Below are 23,207 nucleotides of genomic sequence, written 5' to 3'. Positions count from 1 at the left end.
GCAAGCATTTCAAGCCAACAAATATTACAACCTTATTCATGGTCTTTTCCTAAACGACACAGTATGGAGTCATAACTGGGCCAAAGTCGCTTGAGTTGCTGGTGGTAGCACTGGCGTGTCACTCCTCTGCAACACGGTTCCTTTGCTTCCAGGTGTTGCTGGTACTTTATCAGTGCAGCTATAATGAAAATCTCGGGATTTCCTTTAGATTGATGCTGAATACCAAGACTTAGCCGTTGTTGCACAGCTGGGAAGAGACTCCTGTTGCTTTTTATGAAATAAAGAATAATATGCAAATAATTTTAGAAGATCCAAAATTAGTTTATCACAATGTCCATTCTAATTCTAATTCCCAGGAATTAATGCAGCCTCACGTCTAGCTCTTTTACTACGAAGAGAATAAGAACACGACTCATGATATGATTAATGGAGATAGTCATGTGTATGGTTAGGACTTGTTGAGGAGTGTCCTTCATAGTGAGAGCAACTCCTTCGCAAAGTAGGCATATCATGCCTACTTTGATTGTTGTTTTATTCAATTTCTTTATGAAATTGAGGTTTTCTTTGTGCATTTGGTGCATATAATGGAGTTGGGTAATGTATTTTCTATTTAGAAAATGAAAGAGTGAAATTGTTCTTATATGAATAAAATAACATTGTTGAGCACTTGTACTTGATGAGTGAGTTACTGAAGATTTAGAGGAACAAGAGTTTCTATAATGAGAAGATCAGTTTTCCTTCTGTCCTAGAGTTTTGCTGGCCATGGAAAGTATTTTGATAATAATTAAAATGGGAATGAATAAGTTTTTATTCAAGTTTCCACAAATGAAACCATTCATGAGGTAAAAAAAAAATTCAATTGAGTTTAGGCTTTCCTTTACGAACGAGTGAGCTTGGAAATATAATTTAGGCCTTAGACTTGATTTGCACTCTCCTGCAAAGCAAGTCACCTAATGAGTATTGAAGTCATGCAAATCTAAACTCTTAAAATTAATTATTTATAGTATAGAAAAGTAAAAGTATTGTTCCACAAAGATATAATCAATAGAACTTAATTACTTAATTAAGACAAGCTATTTAAGTTTAGATTAAAGCAAACCAAGTTAAGATGTACTAAATATATTAATATGAAGGAATTAACTAATATGCAATTTAAAAAATGAGTAATTAAAATTGGGTTTGTTTATGATCTAAACTGACTAAAATTAACTTAAAAATCTAAAAAGAGAAAAAGAAATCATTTATGAAAAATAAGAAGTAAATTGGTATAATGTAAAGAAAAATAGAAAGTAAAACATTTTTTTTTTAAGAAGTATTCCCTAATGATAATTAAACCGTAATAATTGAATTTAAATATGTTTGCTAATATGGTTTGTGATAATAAATAAATCAACCATAAAAAAACAAGTTTTTGTACCTATCCATATTTTTTTAGTTAACCTAGCATTCATGCATCAATTAACTCTAATCACATAATAATTTTCATTAAGCATGCAATATTTAATTGATGCAAGGTAGGTGCAATTGATTCATAATAATTAAATATGTATAAGGAGTTTATTTAATCAAGACTTATGTTTTTCAAGTAACAAATAATTTAACATAGGTTCGGATATTTGATACTCTTGCTACTTAAATTAATAAGTCATGAATTCATCATAAGCTAATCGCTAGTAACAGATTTAAAACCAAAAACATATGTTGCAGGTCATACAAAATCTTAATCATCAATTATTAAATTTAATAATATAAAAATAGAAGATATATATGTATCACTATCATATATAAAATAATTTTAAGCACAAATCATTATGATAATTTAATATCCAAGAGTACTAACTTCTTAAAATTAAAAACAAAAATGATTAAAAAAATAATTTTAAAAACAATAAAATCCCTTTACTTCTTTATGTTCTAAACATGACCCCCTTTTATTTTTTAGAAATTAGGATCAGTTATATATGTGTAAGGAGGTTGAAAAGTTTCGTAGTTAATAATTGATTTCTAATCAAGCTATTTTAAGGTTCGTTGCACTAATTTGATTCTAATGACTTATATGTTGATTTTGACATTCTAAAGAGGTTTTCTGGTCATGTAATATCCTTTTCATATCATTAATGAGTTGTTATGTCATCATCCCAAAATGAAAAGATTGGGTTGAACTCATATTATTCTGTTGAAAAATCTCAAGCCTAACTTTAAAATTTCACTTGTTACTCTCGATATGATCTAAAGAGTACATAAAGGTCCAGTTTGGGGGATTTGCTCTGACCAATCCTAATCCTACTAAAATTCCTTATTCAAGTTGGATTCCTAATGCAATTAGAATTTTTACTTTTTAGCTTCAATAACTCATCCCGATATGTTTTTTATAGAGCTTTACTTAAAATTATGATAAATATATATCATTACACTTTGTGTCTTTGTAGCACTATTAAGCATAAAACAAGTTAAGTGAACTATTATAAAATATAAAACATGTATATAAGACTACAAATAAGGTATTGTAAAAATAGAATAATATGAGTGTATTATCCTCTTATATGTAGGAGATCTTCTGATATTTAAGTTAATAAAACACAAAAAGAAATATATTGTATAAAAGGGTGTGTGATATGTTGTTTGTAAAAATATCACAATGATGTTAGAAAGATCAAAGGCAGGAGTGAATACAAAGAACAAGTGTTATCATCTATTAATGTGTGTGCAAGGAGATAAAATTGTAAGAAATTATACTTGTGTATTTATGGAAAGAGTTGTAAAAAATATTGCTAAAAAGAAGCAAAGGTAAGACTGAAAGTTAAAAAAACAAGTGATCTAATGAATATAAACTTCCATTAAGTATTAATGGAAGTTAAGCATCTACAAAGCACCAATTAATGGAATATCCATAAAAATTATAATGGATCACTAAATGCACTTAATTGTGTGTTTTTTCTATATTGTCACATTTCTAATATTTTCAATTTTTTTTTGTTTTTTAAAAACTATCATGGAAACATGGTTAAAAACCAACCTGAACATCACAAAGGCCTAAATTGAAGGAAAATAATGATTAATAATTGCTTCATTTGACTAATACAATGTGTTGAACTACCTCGCTATCCTTTGATATTTGTTAGCATTATTTTTTCTTCCCTTATAATAAAAAGCTAAAACACGAGCAAACTTGTTGTCCCTAAACACATAACACTATGTAAAATAATAATGAAATTATTATTTTACCCTTCCCAAAAAAATCAATGGCCTTACTGATGAGGTGTAATTTAGTCTTTATGCATCACTCACTAGTCATCAATTTGATTAGGGATAGATATGTCTTTTTCATTTTTTTAAACATTGTGAGATAACTAAAACATCCTTAAAAAAATAATTTAAATATAATATCTATGGGCTTTTTAGACTTTTTACTTTTTAAAGCACACTAAAATAACTAAATTATCCTAAGAATAAAATTTTCTTTAATTAACATACAATGGATTTTTTTGTATTTTTGTCATGGTTTTTCTTAGTTATAATTAATCTGAATGAGAGAAATTTGATTTTTTTAATAAATATAAATATATATTTTTTAAAAATAGCTACCACATAGAGCATCTCTACATTATTCGAGCAGCGCTTGAGGAGGCATTTGGTAGCCAAACAATGGCTCATAGAGTGCCATTCAAATTATCTCGATAGCCTTTTTGTCTCTCCTTCTTGATTTCCATGTCTAAACCTTTAAATTTTCAAAGTAACCCTTTAATTTTTTTTTTATCTTCAAATTTTATCCTAATTATTTTAATTATTATTTGTTTGATTTGAAATTATTTATAGATTTGATTTTTTTTAAAAAAAATTTATCCTTTAATTTTTTGTCTGTCAAATTTGGCTCTTATTGTTTTAATTGCTATTTATTTTGGTTTGAATCCTTTTCTTAATTGAATTTGTTTTTGATTTTTATTCCTTAACATTTGATTTTTATGTCAAATTTGGTCCTTATTATTTTAATTTCTATTAGTTTTACTTTAGCAAATTGTTTAGATTTAAATAGTTTTTTTTAATCCTTTAATATTAAATTGGTTGAGAATTGAATTTCTTAGTTAAATCTAGGTCTAGAATCTCATGGGTTGTGTGTTTGTAAAATTAACCTAGATTTAGAAGATTCGCTCGAGTTTGCTTATTTTTTCCCCTTGCTTTATGCTCATGTTTTTTCAGTTTTATCCTTCAACATTTATTTATTTCTTAAATTTCATATCTAATTCTCTTATAACTCTTCAATTTAGTTTCAAGTCAATCCAACCCGAGGTCAATTAAGACCTAATCAAGGCTCAACCAGAAAGAGAATAAAGAAAGGAAAAGAAAAGGTATAAATTGTCCAACCGGGTTATCTCATTGTGGTCATGTTCATTATCCAAGTTGTAATTTTCTCATGTTAACTTGGGTCAGTGTAATGTGTCATCATCTTTTCATTTAACTCTCTCTATATATTTTTTTTACAATTTAATTTTTTGAAAGTCCGTTATTTCACGTTTAAGCTTGGTTTGGATAAAGATTAAAATGATAGCAGCATGAAATTTCTTTAAAACCACATCACCATTTAAATAGGATGACTAGTTTGCTCTTGATCTACTAAGTCGAACAAGCTATACCAACTTTTTTCTTATATTTATTAATACATATAAGTGGCTGGTTAGTTTGATTTGGTATACTAGTTAAGTGTTTTATCCTCATTTTAGATATCTTATCACATGCATAAAAAAATAACAATATTCTCAGTTTTTTAATGCAATAATTGACTTTTGATTCAGCCACGACAAAGCGTGAGCAATATCCTAATACATATCTAAAACACTACATAAGTGATGCATGGTTTAATAACAATATTAATATCGATTTTTCACATAACTTTTTAATGTGATTTTTTAAATCTTTTTTCATATGATAAATACTAAAAAAATATTTTTAAATAAATTTCCGTGCCAATATAAACTAAACCGTTTTTTTTAACAATCATTAAATATATAATTTTCATATCAACATTGTAAATTTATAAAAATTTAGTAAATTTTTCGTGATTGGAATCCAAAACATTAAAGAAAGAAACATATTTTCTTGACAGTAAAACATAAGTACCTTCCTTAATTTGTTAAGGGGATAATTGAAGGTACAAGGACCAAGAGTAGTGCATGTCCTTTCGGCCTTCTTCGGCTGTCTTAGTCCAGAGTAGGCTTGCCAGCATTTTTTTTTTATTTGACTCTCATACTTGGGTCAATATCCACTTTTGATTTTATTTTGAGTAAAATTCTGGACACACTTTCATATAAAATTATTTGACGTCAACTTCTTTTATTTCTGACGTAATGATTTTCTTATAATATATGACTTAAAGGTTTTATTTTATTTTGTTGGCAACATTAAGATTGATTTTTGGACAGGACTTGATGTTTTTTTTTGTTTTTTTTTTTTTGCATTATTTCTCCTCACCAAAATGATGAAATTTTGAATTTTAAGAATTTCTTCATAAAAAAAAACCCCAACACTTCACTTTTTCTTACTCATTTGAGAATAAAAATTTATCATGGAACCATATAGACCTAGACATGTGTTTAAAGGTTTGAAATCTCCGAAGTTTTAAGACTTTTAAATACATCCATTTTTTTTTTTTTTTAATAAAAGCATATTGATCCTTCCCCTTACCAAAAATTATCATATAGTAAGAAATCATATGTTTTTGTGATTGCAAATGGGGTCCAAATCTTAAAAAAATAGTCAAAATTATAACTCTTCTTTTTATTTGAAATTGCATTGCATATCGCTATTTCTTTATCTTGATATGATAAAGCAAGTCTTTATATTGATGTTTTGGATTTAGTAAGTTTAGTCTATTCATATTAATAGCGGAAAAAAATCCGAATTAAAGTGGTCGTGTACTGCAGTAGAATTTTTCTAAGAAAGTAAAATCTTTGAACTTAATTATCTATAAAGAGGTGGTTTATATATATATATATATATATATATATATTGCTATATATTGGTTCTATGTATTGACATTTATGATGTCAAATGATGGATCTATTAAAATAAAAAAAAGTTTTGGGTTTAATCATAAAATAATAATTTAAGAGAATCACCATATGATATTATGGTTATTAAAAAATTTATTGTTTGCATGAGTTTGAATAAGAGGATTAGGTGTGCTAGGGAAAGATGCATTATCTCAAGTTGACCTGACCTAAGATAAATTACATTGTTGATTAATTGTTGTTCTAAGTCATGTTTCTATTTATAGGTCTTATATGAGATTCAAGACAAATCTCTCTTCATGAGAAAATCTATACCGTATCAGGTTAGATCCTAACCGATCTAATGCTAAAATTTTAACTTCCTATTTATTTTCTATTTTTGTATCTTTAATACATGAGGAGTATACTTTACAGTGCAATTGTATACCCTCAAATAATAAAGTATACAACATCCTAATACCCTAAATATTAATTAAACAAAATAATTATTGTGGAATTTTTGATATTTTAGCAAAATCTAATGAATAATCATAAACTTGTTATAATATTTATTTTGCAAGAAAAATATGTGATTTTATTTTTTAGAAAATATGCATGAAAATTTAGAATTTGGTCTTATGCATGAAAACACAAAACATAGTTTTTGTGTTTTGAAATGAGGAAAAAGTTTACATTTTTTTTTGAATTTTTTTTAGAATTTAGAGAAAACTAGGTATTTTTAGTACGGATCCATATCTTACATTGTGAGTTTACAGTCCGATAGTAAATGAAATTCTTGAAAAAAAAAACATATCTTTGTGTTTTTTGAGATTAGAGATTGTTTTTTGAATTTGTTTTTTAAAATGTTGGAGAAAAATCTGGTATTTTTAATACTGAATCCATATCTTACAATGTATGTCTACAGTTCAATATTAGACAAAAATTATTGAGAAAAAAAAGGGACCCACAAAAATCTCAAATTGGTCACTCGTTTTTTGGAAATTTTAAGGGTTTTTTTTTTTTGCTAGAGCCTAAAATAAGGACAAATTATAACTAAAGAAAAAGGCTTACGGTATGTTTGTCAAATGCACTCTTAGCCTACAATTAAAGACATTAAAAATACCTTAAGGACATGTTTGACAAACATTCCATAAGGACCCAAACAAGGCCTTATTTCTTAAAGAAACATGAGGCATGCCAAACACGCCTTTAAAATTGGGTTTGATGGGGTGTTTTTGCTTCATTTTTTCATTGTCATCTCTATACAAAATTCATCCCTGTTTACAGGTGAAAGAAGGACATATGATGTTCCTTTGGCATGGTTTATTGCCATTGATTTGCTTGGAAATCATCTTAACCATTGGCTACAAACCAACAACCTGTCATTATAAAACTAGCACTGTAAAATCTGGTCAGGTTAGAGGTTTTGGTTGTTTATTGCAATGGCTACAGGGCTGAAAACCGGTAAAGAAAAGGACAGGGACATAGAACAATGTTTGAGAGTAACGACGATTTTTTTTTTTTTGCGTTGTTCAAAGGAGAAATGAAACATTCAATGCCCTCTAAAAGTGGCTTCATAAGAAACTTTTCTAGTATAAAGATAGGCGATGACGAAACAGTGCTACACAACATGTTGTCTGGCATCATCATCATCATCATCGTTTTACTTTTGCAGACCAAAACAATATCGTTTTGATTTAAAACATGTCGTTTTGGTTAAAACAACATTAAAATACATCGTTTCATTTAAATGAAATGATGCTATTTTTCGGTTGTTGACTTATATTAGATCATTAACCCCTTTTTAATTTTAGCCTCTAATATTTTAATTTAGTAAATTAAGTCCTTAATTGAATTTTGATTATAAGAATCAATTCAATATGCCCTTTTCATATTGTTCATCAGTCTTGTATATTTTCAATTTCATCCCTAATTGATCTTCAAACTTCTAATTTTTTTAATTTCACTCCTGTTTTCAATTGAATTGGGTTCCCAAATTCACACACCTTTCACAAAGAGGTCCTTGATTATGAATTTTTTCAATTTAGCCCTTAATTGACATCTAAAGTTTGATTTTCTTGTAATTTTATCTCTAATTTCATCTAATTAAGTTTGGAAAAATTAAATCTAGTCTTCTAAAATTCTAATCTTCTCAGTTAAGCCAAATTAAGCTTTCAAACTTAATTTTCACCAATTAAATCCCTAAAAAAATTAATTTGACCCGTAAATAGTTTAATTAAGTTCTTGCACGTAATTAATTATTTTAATTTGAACCAAATTAATTATTAAATTTAATGAAAACTTTAATTGAGTCTATAATTAAATCAAATTGACATATTAAAGTCTAATCCAGTCTTTAAACTTATTTTTTTATGCAAAAAGTTCAATAATCATTTTATTTGACCTTACACAATTTAAAAAGCTATCTGGTTTTTTTTTTTTTTTTGAATTTTAAATAGAAAAAGGTAATTTTAGAAAAACCTAAAATTAGGTTATTACAGTCTATATCAAATGGAGTCTTTTTTTTTTTTTGACATTGCTATTTGTGAACAAAAATGCTAATAAGCTTCTTGTATGTACGTGTCAAAAGCAAAAAATCACATAAAAGTCATAAAAGTCAAAAAGTTCTAAGCATCTATCAATCTAAATTAATTAATGGTGAAACCTTATAAAAATTAGTTTACTTTATATATAAAGCTAGTTTATGATGTGATTGAAGCAACACCAAAAGATCTATTGGAGGTTCCAATTGGTCTAGTGATAAGGTTTAGGGCTAAGAAATTCAGAAAAACTCTTAATGGACTTATTCAAGATACATGGGTTAAAGTTGACTTCATGAGGATAATAAAGTTGCACTAGCAATATTAGTACAACTACCACTATCAATTATCATACTGCATACCTTATTTTGGATGCAACATCTAATATGGAAAATGTTCTCCCTTTATTGCTTCACATCATCTTCTTTAACCCGAGTACTCAAAGCTCTCCTTATCACCATGACTTGCCCTTCATGTGCATATTCAACATCACTATCATCCAAAAGTGGTGGCATATCATCACAATTAGATGTCTCACTAGTAGATTCAATCTCTTCATCTTCCCTCAAAATCACAATTCTTCAATTTACACATTTTATTGCATAGTGCCCCAATCCTTAGCACATAAAACACCTAATATTTTGATTACACTTTGTTTGCACTTTGGTTTTTAGAATTTTATTGAGTAGCAAAACTTGCTTCTTTGGGTTGCTAGATTTGACAACTTTAAAAGTCACTATTGACTTTGATAGTGCATTACCCTCTCTCCTATAATTCATCTTCCAACTTAAATAAGCTCCTAGTCGTGCACTACTCTTTGTTTTCATATGTTTATCCACTTTAATAGCCAAATGCACCAAATCCTCTATGCCTATATAAGGTTGTAATTCCACTACATTAACTATGTCTTTATTCAACCTACTTCAAAACTTGGACACTATTACTTCTTCATCCTCTATAACATTTGCTCTAATCATGGCAACCTCTAACTCCTTATGATATTCTTCAACACTCTTGAAACCCAAAGCAGTAGTATGCAATTTATTAAACAAATCCCTAAATAATGCATGTAAATAAGTTGTTATTTTTTGTAGAAGATGCATCTAACAACATCTAGATCAAGAAATTTTTTTTTTACACCTCTTACATGAACATCTAATATCGCCTCCACTAATATTTCTCAAATTAGATAGTGCGTGATTAATAAAATCCTCAATCTCATTACAATAATCCATTTTGCACAACAATTCGAGAGAAACTCGATACATCCAAGAATGATCATCCATTACCTATTTGAAACCTATATAAAATATTGATGATAACATGTTTTAATTAATAATGTTAACTAAAAATTATCGGTACCCAATTAATTAGTTAACATTAATTGAATTCAAAATTATTCAATCCATTTAAATAGTATTATCAATTTTCTCCAAGAAAATCAAATTCCACCAAATTTACCTAAAATTTCAACTTAACAATAAAATTGACAAAATGTGAAATTTACCTATTAAATAACTCATTATTTATTTCATTATAAACATCTAAGTTACAAAGCAAACTCAATTTCATAAAATGACAAACAAATATAATTTTTTAAATCTCAACTAAACCCTAACATGTACATATCATACATTCATACAATAAATTTTTGTAGAAAAAAAGCTATAAAACAAGTAAACTCACAAACAAACAAACTACATATACTACATAAAATGGGTTACAACAAAAAAATAAATAGGTTTGCTTGTTTTATGTGGTGAATCTTTAAAAACAATTGAACCAGAACATGAATAATGATATACTGAGTGTTGGGGTGGCTGGATTTATTATGATAGGAGTTGGATTTGTGACAAAATGAGGGGAAAAATATTGTTTTCAAAAAAAAAAAAAGAGGAAAAAGAAACGTAGGTTATAACTTAAATATTACCGATGAATATTAGTGACAATTATATTTCATTAGTAATTTCATTTGTAATACTGACATGTCATATTTCTATTTTTTTTCATTCCTTGATTTTCAACCGTAATTCACCGAGGAAAAAATGACGTCATTTACTGATAGTAATTTTTTCATTGTTATTTCTATTTATATTTGATAATTTTTAGGTAGTGATCTTATTTTCTGTCCAATCCAATATCTTACCATTTTTAGGCAAAGATAAAATAAATAAAAAAAGATGCTGCTGCCCGCAGGGATGAGAGAAAGAGATGATCACAAAATGAATCTTACTCTCACATTTAGTGCTCAAAATTTCTCAAAATTCCTTGTCTTCTAAATAATATGATAAAAGAGGAGACAATAGCACTAAGCTCACTAAATTTGTTATGCCATAAAAATTGACTTTTATGACCTCTAGTGGGCCTTCTCACTATGCAATTTGACACAATCCGTAAATTTTAAATGTGGATGAATTATTTCTTGGAGCCTTGGTGAACATCTTAATTAATTTCTTTGAATAAATTAATTTCTTGATAATTGATCGTTTTGATAAAGTATCTTTAGAAGAAATTGGCAATATTAGAATATATTATTGATTAATCTCAAAATTAAATTAAATAATATATCTAATATATTTTAAATTAGTTAATTTTAAATAATTTGAATTTTAATGGAAGGAAAAATAATAATAAAAAAAACAAAAGCATGCTAAATACACATGCTAGAGGCCCAATATGCCTGACCCATTTTAAATAAGACTAAGAGCATGGCCTGTCATGCCATGCCAGCTTGCTTAGGCCTTTTCTTTGCTTTTTGTTGTCTAAAATATATATATATAAATATATATAAAAGGAACGTCTTTTGCTTGCTTAGATTTTAACCATTAGATAGGTAGCTGAAAACTCTAGCTAGGGTTTTTTTACCCTAAAATTCTTTTGCAAATTAATTTTCACATAAAAATACATAATAAACATCCACAACACATTTATAAACCAAAAAATCAACTAAAACACTCACAAGTATATCTAAAAACAAAAAGTCAAATAAAAAAATCTCTCTTAACCCCTATTAACTTTTCTCGACAAAATATAAGGTAAAAAGCATAAAACTCTTTTCATTGAAAGAAACCTGTTAACACCAATAATGACCTTTTTCATGGGCAAAATATGGCCAACCAATGACTTTCGCTGTTTTTCAGTGATTTCCTCCCTTTTTTTTCAAATCAAAGAATTAAAAAATAAACAAAATGATGTTTTGAATTCAAGTTGATTTTTTGAAAACATAAGGGACTAGAAATAAATTCATAGGAAAATAACAGGAGCAAATAAAACTTTCCGCGCTAATGTTTTTCACTTTAATCTACCTTTTTTTAATCTTGCCCTTCCTTGAGAAATTAGAAGTAATAGGCCATTAATTTGGTCATAAAAGAATCCAATCAAAGAGAGAAAAAACAAGTATAATTATCAAAATAGAAAAAAAAATGAAACTACTCCAATTTAGAATGAATTGTAAAAGAGTGAATAATGCCAAAGTGTACATTGAATTCTTTATATGTTTTAGTTTTTTCCTAGTTATGTGACTTGCATTTTACCACGATTTGGATAATTCATTTTTTAAAAAAAAAACAAATAAGCAAGCTTTTTCTAACGTGCTTTTTTTTTTGACATAAAGAATTCTAAGATTAAATTAAAAAGCTCATGCATGCATTTGATTAAATAAATCGAGAATCATTTGTGTTAATAAAACATATTTTTTTTTTGTTAATGATAATTAAAGACATTTACAAATGTAAGTAGAAAAATCAAGAGATAGATGTACATCAAGATATTTGATCCTACAACATAAGTCATTTAACCGATTGTGTTAATGATTTTTTTTATTAGAATCAATATTTTATTTAATCATTAGAATCAATATTTTATTTAATCAAATGATATATAAATAGATACATATGAAATTCATTAAATGAAATCAAAGGAAAAAAAATATATTATGTAAGGGTGCACAAATTAAAAAGAAAAAACACAATCATTTTATATGAAAACTAAGTAAAAATCAAACAATATTTAACCAAAGAATAAATTGAAAAGTTGAGAGATATACTTGGGTGTGGAATATATATTTTCAACCTGTTTTGACCAAAAATATCTATAAATACTCTATATATCTTGACAAACTTATCAATAGTCTCAAATAGCCCAAATAACAATCCGAAAACCTAAAATCAACCCAAAATAAAAAACTTAGATCTACCATTTCAAGAGATGGCAAGGTAAGTGAGACTCCTTTCATTAGATGGAACCCCTGACACTAAGATCAATGTTTTTTATGGCCTAAATTAGTGTCAACCTAGATATCCTTTCTCCAATCTCTCAAACTAGAGATTAAAAAAATAAGAAAAATAAAGTTCTAGACCAAAATTGAAATTTTAAAAACCAAAGGGTCCGAAAAGAAAGATATTATAAAGTATAAGTACCAAAATGAAATTTTCAAGTAAACTTTGAAGGTGCCACCAAGTATTTTTTTTTCTTTTCTACTTTAGTCCACTATCTTTCAATCATGCTCTAGTTGGGCCTGTTTGTTTTTGCGTTTTAAAAGCGTTTTTGAAAAAAATTAAATTTTTTTTTTTATTTTTTTATTAACTTTCAAATTAATATGTTTTTAGTGTTTTCAAATTATTTTGATGTGATGATGTTAAAAATAATTTTTTTTTTAAAAATAAAATCATTAGCATGTATTTTGGCACGAAAAGTAATTTGAAAAACAACCACAACCACTGTCAAACAAGCTCAAATCAAAGCCAAAACAACCATCATTTTAGCCACAAGAAAACTTAATCTAGAAAAATAAAACTTGGATGACCAAAATGAAAAAACATTCATCGCAACAATCTATAGTAAATTGTAAAAAAGTAAACAATGACATAGAGAACAATATTTCTCCACAAAGTTTCTTATACTATAATTGTAATAATGTAATTGTAATGTAATAAATGCTTGATTTTGTGATGTAGACAGAGATAGAAGATGGTTACAACATCATAAATACCCTAAAAATGGACCCTCCTCTCCATACCTCACATGTTGCCCACTAACATCTACATCCAAACCATTTAATGGATGGGCCACACTTTAGATGGGACATTACAAAGATTAATCGGCAATCGAACAATTTAAACAGTTTTAACTACCTTGTTTTTCTTGTAGCAAATCTCAGTGTGGGCTCACAAATCGATTGGTCTATGAGTCAATGTGAAATTATAGATGTAGATCAAATCAATCACAGTGATGAAAATCACATTCAAATGGATCATCTTGAGAAATTTTCTCAATTATCATGATGGGATTTTTGAATTTTATAGTTGTTTTGCTTCCCAGATAAACCTCTCAAGTCTTAACCACCGCAGGAGGAAAGAATCCAAACAATGGCGTTGCCTTTTCCAATATATGAATGAACGTACACCGAAAAACAATATATTTTATTTTTCTTAGAGCACAGAGGCTGGAAACAGTAGCATTATTGAACTGTCTTTTGGCAAAAGGGCGAGTAGACAAGTTACCCTCTCTTGAGTCGAAGCGCTTCCCAAACCTAAAAATCTACTAAAGAGATAAAGCAAAAGAAGCCTTCACCACTTCACTTTCCAGTAAAAGCCACAGCCCACATGATGTGTTCGGGGAGGTAGAAAGAAAGATCGCCATTTACAAGCCCTCTCTCGAAGGAAGACTTCTCTCTATGCCCTAACTCATCCGATACCCACCTCACTCCAAGCCATTCTGGTCTCTTTTAAAATGACCCCACCAAATAGTCTCTTCACCTAATCCTTCTGGCTGATTCAGTCGTCTCTTGACAAATGTCAAATCTTCATTGACACACGTGTCTTGGATCACCCCCTCGCAGAAGGGTCTTGTCGTGGCTTACTTGGCAGTCCCAATCATGCACTAACATGTGTTGGCCTTACCCATGAGCCCCCCAACCTTGCAAAAACCAACCCAAAAGTATCGAACTTGGTGAATATAAGGGCATGGGAGGGTCCCCAGATGATGGATTCAAAAGGCAAAGTACAGAGTCAGGTGCAATTATTAATGCCATGAATTTCATCCTAAGCAAGCGGGCGAGCGAAATTCCTCTCCCCTCACACCCAAAAAGCAGAAGAAAAGAATTAAAAGGAAGCCAAGAAAAGCTTTAAAAGAGACTATCTAGTGAAAATAAAAAATAAAAACATCATTTGTGCAAAATTCTCTTTAAGTGACTGATTCCCACTGTTAGATACAGCCACAAGAAAAGAAAAGAAAAGAAAAGAAAAAAAGACCCTTCTCTTTCACCTTTCTCTACCTCTTTCTCATATTTTGATCTCCATCAATTTCTACAAAGCTCTCCCTTCTTATTCTCCCTCTAAAATATGAAAGACTCGTAGAGAGAGAGAGAGAGAGAGAGAGTGACAAAATCACACACAAAGTGCTAGCCATGAAGAACACCATAAGGTGTTGTATCTCTTGCATTCTACCATGTGGAGCTCTTGATGTAATTCGAATAGTACACTCTAATGGTCGGGTAGAAGAGATCAGTGGCACAATCCGTGCAAGTGAGATCATGAAAGCATATCCAAAACATATCTTGAAAAAGCCCTCTTCACCTTCTGATGATGGGTTTGTTCCAAAGATTGTTGTCGTACCACCAGATGCAGAGCTACAACGTGGAAAGATTTATTTCTTGATGCCAGCTCCACCAACACAAGAAACCAAGAGTTCTCGATCATCAAGAGGTTCAGGTATGAGAAAGAAAAGAAGAGAGATTAGTAGTAACACCAGAAGTACTGAAAGCAACAACTCAGGCCATATCGTTACCAACTCCATTTCAATGACAACAAACCTTCTCATTTCTGATCAGTATTTGAGTGAGATTCTATCAGAGAAGCTATCAACACAGAGAGATCGAAGAAGAGGCCGAGCTGGTGTGTGGAGACCTCATTTAGAAAGTATAACAGAGGCGCCACATGATGCATAAAGAGGGTTGAAATGTCAAGTTATAATGAGTTCTCGTTTACTTTTTTTTTTTTTTTTTTTGTGATTCATTTTAGAGGTTCTTTTGATTTTCATTAGGGTTCATCAAGAACTCCCTTCTTATTCAAATTTTATCTTCTTTCAATTTGCTTCTTTCTTAATGTATATAGAGGCATATAGAGAAAAAGAAAAAAATAATGCAAAAGTCGGGGGTTCAGTCACAGTTTGGAAATTGAGGAGAGAGATGATGATCATATCCTGAACAGTTGTGGTGGGATCTTGATTGGTATCATACCACTAAAGGCCGTATGCAAGCTTTGAGCTTCATTTAAGTGTGGCTTTCATGCTCTACTGAACAATATTTCCTGGAAGCTATAATTCCGTAGTCTTGGGAGACAGAAGAATTCAGAGGTGCAAGCAAATTTCTTTCGAGTTCAGTACTTAATTTTGCTGTTGTTGATAGATAGAGATCCCACTTCTACTGTGCAGTACCTGGCATTGTACCTATCGAATTTAAGAATGATTGTGATATAGATGATGATTATTACACTACAACTGAAAACCTTCAGCTACAATTCTGCTCATCATTTTGTTAAATTGATCCTTGTTTTCTGAATCAGGGATAAAGGGAAATGTCATTGTAGCTCAAATTGGTCTTCCAAGTTCTAACTGTGGTTTTTTTTTTTTTTTCTGTGACAGGAACATGCTTGCATCACTCTCCATCTGTAGACATAAAGCAAAATATGTAACTAATATGCTATAATGTTCACGATTTAACTGCATATATATGCAACATATAATAAGCCGGGTTAATTAATTATCTTAACAATTGATTCCAATTTTCCACCCGCCCGCCCGTGTGCGGTGATCTTTCGATGAAAAAGTAGCCATTTTTTCATCCATCCTTGAGGTAATATTAAAAATATCAAAAAATTAATTTAAAATAGAAAAATCTCAAAATTTAAAAAACAAACATGATGAAATTAACCACAACAACAAACTAAGCGTGGCTGATACAATGAAGAGGCAGTGCTAGGCTGCTAGCTTCCACCAGAAATCGTAGAATATATATTGATTTTAGATCATGACTCGTGATCGTCGATGGAGCAAGCTATTTATATTTTCTGTACAAGATATTGTTTTCTTCTCTCTTTTTAGCGAGTAATCAGTGCGAGGGTGGAGGCCTAGTGCTAGCCCATCAGCCATGATAGAGGTCGCACCCATGGCGTAGGTTCCCTATAATCAATAGACCTTGATTAGATGATCAAAGTGACTTTGAGGTGGATGGAATAATAGTCCCCGCAATACTTTACACCATAGAATACATAATAATGCACTTCTACCAAGCTTGCACAGGCCACAAGTGGGCTGGCTAGCTGGGGCATGGCATGTCCTCAAGCATTTTGTTCTCCCAGAGATGATTATTGGATGGTGCCTACAGCATCTGTAAAGGTAATTTACAGTAGATTTTGACCTTTGAATTGGCTGGATGGACTTTGAGGAGCCTCTGTTCACAATCCTAGGCAAATATTTTGCAAGTCCCACCATCTGGGACCAATGGAAAGGTGACAGAGCCTTGATATCATGGGAATGTAATCTAATTCAAAATGATGCAAATCCATGACTTGTCAGAGTGGCAGAGAGTCAGTTCATACACCAGCTTTTGTTATGCTATTTGTTTCCTTCCTCTTTTGATCACTACTGCTCTAAGATTCCCACCTCAATTTGATCATCGCCGGTTCAAAACTTTAATTTAACCTCTATACAATTCTATATTTTATCTCCTCCATCCACGACACATTTTATGAAAAGATTTTTTTTTAAAAATTATTACATTTTCAAATAAAAATATTTTAAAAAATAATAATTACTCTACTTTTAAATATGTCTTTAATATTAAGTGGGATTACTATTTTTTTGTTTTGACCTAATGGGACTTATTAATCAAGTTGATGAGAATAAATAGAAGAAAAAGTACTTATTGCGTGTGGGTGAAGGAGTGACATTAAGTACCTTTGAATATTCTGGTTTGACTTGATTTATTTTCAAATAAGGATTAATTTTAAAAAAATTGTAATCGGTTGATTAATTAATTTGTATGGATTATTCAATGAGTTTAACAAAATTTACACGTCATCAAAGCTTTAGACATCCATGTGGCCCTAGCATCAGCTTATTTATGATTCTTAGCATGTGTTTGGTTTAAAGGTGTGATGGTTTTTTTTTAAAAAAAATTATAATTTTATAAAAGCATAAATAACATCAAAATGTTAAAATATATATTATTTGTGTGAGTCCTAGAAAAAAAAAAAATCAAAACCACCTCCAAATCAAATACACTCTTAATCTTTTGATGGCTTCCTTTTTTTTTAAAAAAAAAAAAATATATTTAGTCTTATATATAAAGCTCATTTAATATAAAAGAAAAACTTCATTCTTTTTTTATGATTTCAATTAATTCCAGATTATCTCCTGATAATGAGAAATGTTGAATGTTATTTTGGGTTCGTTTCACCTAGCTTCGGTCAAGGACTAATTAAAAACTTTTGCTCCACAGTTAGTTGATTAATTTACATAGTTTATTCAGTTAGTAATCTTTGACAAAATTTACACATTATAAAGAGCAAATATCTTGATTAATAGTAGTCCCAACTTAATGATCACATGTTAAGTAAAATGCTAAAATACATGGGAAAATACTATTTATATACGCATTGCAGACACATATTCATGAATATTGTGGATTTATTATGTCCAGGAGTTTATTTTTGTTCATTTTCTTCTTTTTTTATTTAAAAAAAATTGTCCAATAAGGATCTAATTAAAAACTAATTTAGCTAAAATTGTGAAGGAATTGCAAAATTAAAAGATAGAGGAATAAAGTGAAAGAGGCAGAAGAGAATATGGGTCCTTCCAATTTCAATTTAGTCCTTATAATTTTTGAATTATAACAATTTGGTCCCTTCATTTGAGATTTCCAAAAAAAAAAAATTTTAATCCTAAACTTAATTTTTTTTTTTTCAGTCCTTAATTTAAGAGAGAAGAGATGGTCATTGGATTCTGATGGTAGAGAAAGAACATCATCATTGATATCGATTTTGGCTATTAAAATGATTGATTTTGGTGTCAACGAGTTCTATTTGGCAATAGGAGTTCCACTTAGGTTTTTTTTCGTCTTCAAATTCCCTATAAAAAAAAACATATATGAGCTTGGAAAAAAAATTTTCTTTCGAATTGAATTCGGGTTTATTAACAATTTTTCTCTTAGTTTTTTGAGATCATTTATAAATTTATCAAAGTGTCTAAAGTGTTTTGAGTAAAAATAATGAATTGAAAAATATGTTTTTAAGTTTAAAAAAGCATCAACCTTGATTTTCCAGTTAACATAATGGGTTGAATCTAGGGAAAATCAGACAACACAATGTCTAACTTTATTTTTCTTCAAAACAAAATTTAGGTGAACAACATGTCATCCGCCTCATCAATAATTTTTTTTCTTTTATTTTATTCAATTAATTTTATTTATGACTTTTATATTGTCATTTGATTAAATAAAAAATTGATTTTGCTAAACAAAGTCAATAACATAACAGGGTTAAAGACCTGTGTTACAAGGTTAAATATCTTAATCTACATATGTCTCTTAATTTTTTATAGGTTTGTCTTTATTTATTATGAGTGACTTTCTTTTTATTTATTAACACATTTCATTATTGATTTATTTAATTGGATGTATGCATAAACTTTTTGATTTACGCTTAATATTTTTTTATGTAAAAAAACAAGTTGAAAAAGTTTGCAAGTTCAATTTTTTTTATTAAGAAAAAAATATCCAACCCATAGTGGAGCATGAGTCAAATAGCTAGTTATAACTAAATGATGTGACCCATAAGGTAAGAATTTTAGAACCTACAATCAAAATTGAACACAATACAAAAATACTAAAATTAAGTGGAAAAAAACTCAACACAATAATTACTTGAACTAAACAGCTATAGTTATTGGATGAAAACATACTAACGAATCAAGAACCGAAAGTATAAATATGAATGCCAAAAAAAATAATTTTTGATAAGTTATGAAAGTTCCATGTAGCCAAAAGAAAGAGAAAATTCTCATACATGTTTTATTTCTAAATAACATCAATCATTTTCATAAAAACAATATAAATAACCTTATTTATATTAGGTAAAACATACTAAACAATGTTAGAGAAAACATTCTAAATAAAATTAAAAAAATTCTAAATCAATTAAAAAAATATTGCAAATCTCGAGCAATAATTTCTAGATCTTATTAGAATACCTTCCTAATATTTGATTACTATAAAATTTTAACCTTATAGAAAACAAAACCTTTAATATCTTTTGATAAAATTATATCTCAATATAATAGCTAGATAAAAAATTATGTCTATTAATATAAAACAATACATATATCTATTAAAATAAAACTATAAATTAAAAAATTAACCCTACTCACAGCACAGCGTGATTCACTTATATAATCACTTATGGCAACCTATACTCTGATTGGCCAAAACGAGCATAGAAAACTGAAAGAAATTTTCTTGTTCTTTTTGTGGTGTAAAGTACTAGTAGTGCAAAATATATGCAATAATCCAAACGGCGCCTATCACTTTGCAACGATTACCCATTCATCACAAATGGTAAAGAGTCGCTGTCTTCCACCTTTTTCCATGATTTCTTTATGGAGATGGATATATATGTGATCACATATTTTTTTGTGCTATAACGCTCCATAATGTTGTACCTTACATGTTGTACCTACAAATGGCACAATACGTAATGGGGCCACAAGGCTAACCCACTTTTTGTCATGTTATATTCCCTACAGTTTTTTTATTTGATTGTTTGAATGTTTTGTTATGATTGTTTTTATAAATTATTTTTTATTTAGAAATATATTAAAATATTTTTTTTATTTTTTAAAAATTAATTTTGATATTAGTATATTAAAATGATTTACAAAACCAAAAACATATTAATTTATATAAAAAAATAAAAATATTTCAATTTTTTTAAAAATAATTTTAAAATACAAATTTAGAATTGAATGATTATATCAAGAGATCTTCTGCAGAGGCCGTACGAGATTAATAAAAGTTTTGGACTAAAAAAATATAAATTTTGATGAGAGTTCTAAGTCCTTTAATTTTTTATTGTTAGCCATTTTGGCATGACATGACTCGTACGTTATTCAGGTTATCAAAACATAATAAAGCATTAAATAATTAAAATTAGCTTAAGAGTCCCCTTTTTTCAGTTTATGAGATATGACTTTTAATTAACTTTAAATCATAATATAAAGGTTAATTTTTATACATAACTTATAATACAGAAGCCTTAAGTTAAAAATGTCTGATAAAAGTTATTGAAAACAACTATTTTGAAGAACATATACAGTGTAACTTGGAATTCAAAAATTAAAATATTTAATATTTGATTAAATAAAAAATTGAACTCGGTTTTTTAATAAATTTTTAAATTAAATCAAAAGTTATTTCTAATCAAATATATTTATTGCTTTTCTATTTCAAGACTTCAGTTGGATTTCTAAACATTTTGTCTTTCAATTGGCTCTCCACCATGTAAGACTAACTGATCAACTATACACTCCAACAAAACCAAAAGCCTGCCTTATCCAAACGGATTCTAATGCGATTGAAGTGCTTTTCCTCCATTGCACTAGCAAAACTTGTTTGGATATGCGAAGGACTATACAGAGCTGATATCAAAGTGTGGCCTATTTTTTATTTTTTTGTAAAGCAGAAAATTCATGCTTACTTTTCATTGAAAGAGAGAGAAGAGTGAGTTTTTTTTTTTTTTTTTTTACATTTACAAACCCCATCAACATTTATTGATATGAATGAAGTTATGTTAGATTTGTGAGTCAGGTATGTCTCTTAAACCATATATTGTATTGAGTTGAAATTTTAGATAGAAATACTAGATACACAAGATTATATTGTGATAAACATTTAGGTCAGTTGGAGTTCAAAAACATATTATTTAAATTGATCGAAGTTTCTATTACTATTTTGGTATATTCGTAAATAAAGTGTTATTTCTTAGTTATTTTCAGCCTAATAAGTTCAGACCTATAATGAATTAATTTTAAACAATAAATGAAAATTAAATGAGGCTTATTTAAGCTTTAAACTTGGGCATGATATTGGGTTATAAAGGTTTCTAATATGGCTTATATTCATTAAAGAATTGGAGTCTATACTTTGCAAAGATTCCAAGTCCTACATGAACTTGATGTGGCGGTATCTAAGAAGATTATTCTCTTGAGTTTCTTTTTCATATTTTACAGGTATTCCTAGCACATCAAGAGACTAAGAGCAGGAAATTTGAGGAAGAAAATTTTTGCAATCAAAACAAAGTTTCATAATTGAATTCTTTTACTAAAAGTTTTGGCCAAAACATCATTTAAGAGTATTTTGAGATTCTAGCTATATAAAATTCTAGTTTGAAGACTTTGTTTTTATTATCTTATCTTATTTTTTTATGTTGAGCAATTATTTTTAATTTGGGTTTGTTATTGCCCATTAAATAATGTTTATAAATTTATTTTATTATTGGATTTATGATAGTTGATTTCTAGTTTGGATGCATTGACTTGCAACCCAAAAGGGTCCATTAGAGTTATTTAGAGAAAAATTGTATAATATTTTTGGAGGTGTAAATTTCGGTAACTTGATGATACTAAATGTGAGTTTCTTCCTTTTGATTATTTGTTGTAAAACATCATTCTTTACAAGAATATAGATCGTACATCCGACTTATCGAAGATTATCTAGTTTTGTGACATTATTTGTATATTTGGGGTTCTTAGGTATATAGTTATTTTTGGATGAAAGTTTATTCTAATATCATTGGTTCTTAGATATAAAGTTATTTCTAGGTCAGGATTCTATAAAATATTGTTTTTAATTTTTCTAATTATATTTCAATTTTATTAAGAGTTATTTTACCAGTAATAAGATATAAATAACCTCGAGTTTGCTTTTACTAGGTTGCCTTTTCTTTTCTTCCTTTTCAAAACCTGCACATTATACCATATATATCACAAGCTATTCATAAATGTATATAGCTATATGGTACTATTAAATATAGTGTTTAGAGGTTACTATTCATCTTTTTTTACAATTAAAATATCTGAGTTTTTAATTTCATTTAATACTATATTTACCTTTTATATTAATTTTCTGAATTTTTAGCATGCAACGCTAATTTTAAAATTATTTTTAAATATATTCTAATAAATCAATAAATAATCTGATGATTTGTTTTTTCGACTGGACATTTAATTACTAAATACTTTTTTTTTTCTATAAACTCTTGCGTCCATCATGAGTCGTTGTTTTTATACACAATCATCATCATAAAGAGAATAATACTGAAAATCACAACTGAACAATGTCCGTTATGTAATTCACTGCACAATTCTAATTCACTGGCATTTTCTAACAAATAATTACGAGATTGCATGACGAAAAAAAAAAAACTTTTAGTATATAATATAAAAAATTGAAGATTTGAAAATCACATTGATATCGACGTTTCTAGTATCATGTTTATATTGTTATTAAACGAAGCCAGAGTGCAAGTCATCTAGGCAAGAACTAAAGAACTAGGATAACTTTGTAAGAAAATCATTAAATTCTCTTCAATACGATAGCTTTTATTGCATAAAATTTGATTTTTGATATAAA

At 28.5% G+C, this 23,207-nt stretch overlaps 1 protein-coding gene across 1 annotated transcript; it reads left to right on the top strand.

The window, feature by feature from the left end:
* The first annotated feature begins 14,529 nt into the window (after positions 1–14,529).
* On the top strand, positions 14,530–16,128 carry LOC118051856 (uncharacterized). Its single transcript, XM_035062599.2, has one exon. The coding sequence runs from the start codon at positions 14,931–14,933 to the stop codon at positions 15,468–15,470; it is 540 nt and encodes a 179-aa protein (XP_034918490.1). The 5' UTR covers positions 14,530–14,930; the 3' UTR covers positions 15,471–16,128.
* Positions 16,129–23,207: the final 7,079 nt, after the last annotated feature.

Source organism: Populus alba, chromosome 11 (assembly GCF_005239225.2).
Source record: "Populus alba chromosome 11, ASM523922v2, whole genome shotgun sequence".
In the NCBI taxonomy this organism is placed as follows: domain Eukaryota; kingdom Viridiplantae; phylum Streptophyta; class Magnoliopsida; order Malpighiales; family Salicaceae; genus Populus; species Populus alba.
This window is presented reverse-complemented; position numbering and strand designations above follow the sequence as displayed.